General features: G+C 23.6%; 1 protein-coding gene across 2 annotated transcripts in view; it reads left to right on the plus strand.

Annotated features, from left to right (window-relative positions):
* The window catches only part of LOC117172570 (titin-like), a 31,409-nt gene extending 26,598 nt beyond the window's left edge, over positions 1-4,811 (plus strand). For both annotated transcript variants that reach the window (XM_033360642.1, XM_033360650.1), the window contains exons 7-8: positions 3,052-3,212; positions 4,587-4,811. In XM_033360642.1, coding sequence (XP_033216533.1) covers positions 3,052-3,212; positions 4,587-4,672 — 247 coding nt within the window. In that variant the 3' untranslated portion in view covers positions 4,673-4,811. The remainder of the gene's footprint in view (positions 1-3,051; positions 3,213-4,586) is intronic.
* The last annotated feature ends 418 nt before the right edge of the window (positions 4,812-5,229 follow it).

Here is a 5,229-nt window from a genome sequence, read left to right on the forward strand (position 1 = left end):
TGGACCCAAGTGGGGAACCTTACATGACGACTTTGTGTGGATCTTCATTTGGAGTGATTGCTAGAGAGATTGATCAGCAACCTGGGTCGGAGCAGTGTTGCGTAACGAACGTGTTATTTAAATAAATATTACGAGAATTCTGGATAAATATAAAAATTCTATATCCCTTCCTCACATTACTCCCTTCCCCACCGAGTGAGTCACGCCTACCCCGAAAGGGAAATGGCTTAATGGCGTAATAATGTGATCATTTTAATTTTTAAGTCTAGCAATTTCTTGTCTTTCATTTTCAAATTAATATGTTAAAAATGTACAATTCTAAATACTTACGCTATATTCAAACAATTTTTTAAAGAATTTTAACAATATTGACTTACAATTTTTTTCCCTTGAATATCTAAGTATATTTATGTACCATGAAAATAAAACCTGGATAATTGGATAATTTCAAAATTAAACAATTTTTAATTTACGATTTTCAAATTGAAATGCCAATTTAAAATCAAAAAGTGAAATATCTTAAAAATTGAGTAACTTCTTACTAACGCATTTGTAAATTATACGAGGCTTATGAAATTAACCATTATAAATTAAGTTTTCAAAACTGTATTGTTTAAGATTAAACAACTTAAAAAAATAAAAATTTAATTTTTTTAAGTTGAAACTTCAACTTTATGTTTTGGTTGAGAACTCTTGAATTTGATTTAAAAATTCGTCTTTTTTGGTAGTAAATTCATCTTTTTGTACAAAATTCTTCTTTTTTAGTTACAATTTCGTCATTTTTGGTAGGAAATTAATCTTTTTGTTTAAAAATTCCACTTTTTTAGTTGGAAATGCAACTTTTTTAGTTGAAAATTCAACTTTTTGGTTAAAAATTCTTAAATTTAATTGAAAATCCTTCTTTTTGTATTAAATTTATATTTTTGTTTATAAATTCATCTTTTCTAGTTGAATATTCAAATTTTTGGTTTACAATTCTTGAATTTTATTAAAAATTAATCTTTTTTTTTAATAAATAAATCTTTCTGTTTAAAAATTTATTTTTTTAAGTTGAAACTTCAACTTTTTTACGGAGAACTCCTGGATTTGATTAAAAATTCTTTTTTCCCGTTGAAAATTCAACTTTTTGGTTCAGAATTCTTGAGCTTTGTTAATAATTCGTCATTTTTGTAGGAAATTAATCGTTTTGTTTGAAATTTCATCTTTTTTAGTTGAAAATTCAACTTTTTGTTTCAGAATTCTTGAATTTGGTTAAAAATTCGTCATTTTTTGTAGGAACCTAATCGTTTTGTTTAAAAATTCATCCTTTTTGTAGGAAACTAATTGTTTTGTTTAAAAATTCATCTTTTTCAGTTGAAAATTCAACTTTTTGGTTTCAAATTCTTGAATTTTGTTAAAAATTCATCATTTTTGTAGGAAACTAATCGCTTTGTTAAAAATTATTTTTTCAGTTGAAAATCCAACTTTTTGGTTCAGAGTTCTTGAACTTTGTTAAAAATTCGTCATTTTTGTAGGAAAATTATCGTTTTGTTTAAACATGCATCTTTTTTAGTTGGAAATTCCACTTTTTTGTTATAAATGCAACTTTTTAAATTGAAAATTCAACTTTTTGGTTAAGAATTCTTGAATTTTAATGAAAATCCTTCTTTTTGGTAGTAAATAATATTTTTTTTATAGATTCATCTTTTCTAGTTGAAAATTCAACTTTATAGTTGAGAATTCCTAAATTTGGTTAAAAATTCTTTTTTTTTCTGTAGAAAATTAATCTTTTTGTTTGAAAATTAATTTTTTTATTTGAAAATTCCACTTTTTGGTAGTAAATTAATCGTTTTGTTTCAAATTCTTCTTTTTAATTTGAGAATCCAACTTTTTGGTTCAGAATTCTTGAATTTTGTTAAATATTCGACATTTTTGGTAGTAAATAAATCTTTTTTGTTTTAAAATTAATCTTTTTAAGTTTATAATTCAACTTTTTTAGTTGAGAATTCTTGAGTTTTGTTAAAAATTCCTTTTTTCAGTAGAAAATTAATCTTTTTATTTAAAAATTTAACGAGTATGTTTTAAAGTTCAACTACTTTCTTAAAAATGAAAAAATGTCCTGCTTAAAAATTCAATTTTTTGGTTGATAATTGTTGAATTTTATTAATAGTTCAAATGTTTGGTAGAGAATTCATCTCTTTGGTTGGAAATTGAACTGTTTTGTTGAAAACTCTTTTTTTAGTTGCAAAATTACTTTGGTAATTGAAAATTTACCTATTTTATTTTTGGTAAAAAATGGCTCTTTTTTATTGGAAAATAAAGTTTAAAAATGAAAAGGACTCATTTCAGTATTTAAGTAAAGTTTATTTTATTAGAAACTTGTGTCACGTTACTCGGTTTACAAAAGGCACATAAACATTCGAAGTGATAAATGAGAAACAGTCTTCTAATGTGTGAAGTTTGTTACAATGTTGAATTTAAATATCTAACATTTTTAAGTCAAAATTCAACTTTTTATTAAAATTGAACTATTTGGTTAGAAAATTCCTTTTTTTGTTGAAAATATATCTAGTTTGGTTGTAAATTCAACTTTTGGGTTGAGAACTCTTGTATTTTGTTGGAAAATCCGTCTTTGTTAGTAAAAAATTAACTTTTTTTAATCAAAATTTCATATTTTTTATTTAATAATTTAATTGTTTTGTATAAAAAATTTGTCGTTTTGTGTTGAAAGTACAATAATCAAGTTTAAAAAATCAAACATTTGGTAGAAAATTGTTTTGTTTTTAATCGTTTTTTTTTTTTTAATTAAAAGTTTAACTATTTCATTTTTGTTAAAAAATTACCTTTCTTAGCTTAAAAATTCAATAATACCTGGATTAACTTTCTCTGTTGATCTTAGTTCTACTTTATAGGGTTACAATTTAAAATCCAGCGAATTCAAGAGAATTCCAATTTACATAATTTAGTTTTTCGTTTAATTTTAAATACTTTAATTAAAATAGCTTTCAGCTTCAAATGTTTGCATTTTTTTATTTTAATGTCGGCAAATATGACTTTAAATATTTTGCATAGGCCTGAAAGTGGACCTTTGGGAATAACGGAGGACACGATTCTCGCAAAGATACTCGAATGCCTGACTTTGGGAGACAGGGAATCCATCACTTTGGAAGAAATTATTCCTCCGGAATCGGAGAATACAGAAACTGCGGCTTGGTCTTTCGCATGCGTTCTTGGTAAGAGAAACTATTTTCTTCTTCCTTTTTTTTTGCCGATCTGGGTGAAAAATTATCTTTTTTAATTTAAAATTCAATTACTCGATGAAAATCCACATATTTTGTTAAAAAATCAATTTTTTGTTAGAGAATCATCTATTTCTTTGAAAGTTAATCTTCTTGTTTCAAAATTCTTTTTTCTGTTGTAAATTAAATTATTTCAGTTAAATATTTATGATCTTAGTTGCAAATTTATGTTTTAGGTTGGAAATAAAATTACGCGGTTTGAAGTTAAACTCTTTTGTTAAAAATTAATTTTTTTGTTTTAAGATTCATATTTTTATTTAAAAATTAATTTCTTTGGTTAAAAAATTATCTATGTAATTGAAAACTTGTTTTTTCTTTGGATAAAAAGGATTTTTTTTTTAAACTTGAAATGTAACTATTATTCCAGTTGAATATTCCATAATTTTAGTTAAAAATTCATCTCTTTGGCTAAGCATTCATTGTTTGATTAAAAATGTAATCATTCAATTTTTGCTTGAAAATTATTCGTCTTTTTTAGTAAAAATAAAACTTCTTGACTAAAAATTTATATTTTTGGACTAATTTAAATTATTTTTGTCAAAAATTCATCATTTGAGTAAAAATTCATCACATTGTTTGAAAATGTAACTATTTTTTTAAGTTATTTGTTATTGTGAAAAGTAATTTTTAACTGCAAATTTAACTTATTCCAATTGAATATTCCATAGTCTTAGTTGAAAATACATCTGTTTGGCTGAACATTTCTTTTTTAATTAAAAAATGTAGTTATTTAAGTTTTATTTGTCAACTTATCTTTTTTAATCAAATAAAATTTTTTTGATAATTCAACTATTTCAGTTGAATATTCATCATTTAAGTTGAAAATTCATCAGTTAGGTTGAAAGTCTAACCATTTTATTGAAAATCCATTTTTTGTTTGTTGAAAATTATAATATTTTAAACTGAAAGTTTAACTATTCCATTTTTTGTTAAAAATTGATATTTTTTAGTAGAAAATTTAAGTATTTATTTAAAAATGTATTTATTTGGCAATTTTAACAATTGTAACAAATTTACTAGGGTAAAAATACGATTGCTATGATTACAGTTTCAAACTGTAGAATTTTGATCCCTTCAAATATGAAAATTTTAAATTCTAAAGGCATTTAAAATTTCCAATTTAGAACACAATCAAAATTTATATAATTTAATTCTGAATGAATATTTTTTAATTTCAAGATAAAAGACTTCCAAGCGAGTTAAAACACAAAAACATCACTGTTAACGGAAAATGATGAAGGTTTATTAGTTATTATTATTATTAATAATAATAATTACGAAGCTGATTTTGTTTTTTCATAATTTTAGTTCTGAAAAAGAAAAAGAAGATTGTGCTGTCCCAGAATGGATCGAAGGAGCCAATTTATATCAGGAGATATAGCGAGAATGAGTAAAAATTTTTTATTAAGATGGACTCCTTTTTTGGGTACAATTTCTAACCAAAATTCAATTCCAAAAATGTAGCATGTAAAACTGTAAGTATAAATGTTAGTTTTTAGATATATTTTGGATTATATAGTTCTTAAAATTTGATATTCTTAAGATCGGTAATTTATGGATTTCTAGTTTATTATTCTTTTTCTCAATTCAAAATTCAACAAAATGCAATGAACGCATTGGTGATATTCGAAATAAGAAATTATTAACCGTTCAAAAGCATTAATAGAATTTAGACGCCAAGTTTTAAACTATGAGTACGAATTGTAGTTTTTTAAAAATATTTTAGATTGTACTGTTTTTAAATTTTTATATGCTTAATATCTTGTGAGTTTCTTAATGCTATGTAATTTTTTCCGTCGAAGGTAAACCAAAGACCTGATCATTTGTTATCTAATTTTAGGTACTAGTTATAAGATTTTCGACGGATATTTTTTAATGCTTTTTTATCATTTTTTTTTGCGTTTGACTTTAAGTCCATTTTATATAATAAGGTTTTAAGGGTTTGGCATGT

The sequence above is a fragment of the Belonocnema kinseyi genome, chromosome 1 (genome assembly GCF_010883055.1).
Source record: "Belonocnema kinseyi isolate 2016_QV_RU_SX_M_011 chromosome 1, B_treatae_v1, whole genome shotgun sequence".
NCBI classification, from domain to species: domain Eukaryota; kingdom Metazoa; phylum Arthropoda; class Insecta; order Hymenoptera; family Cynipidae; genus Belonocnema; species Belonocnema kinseyi.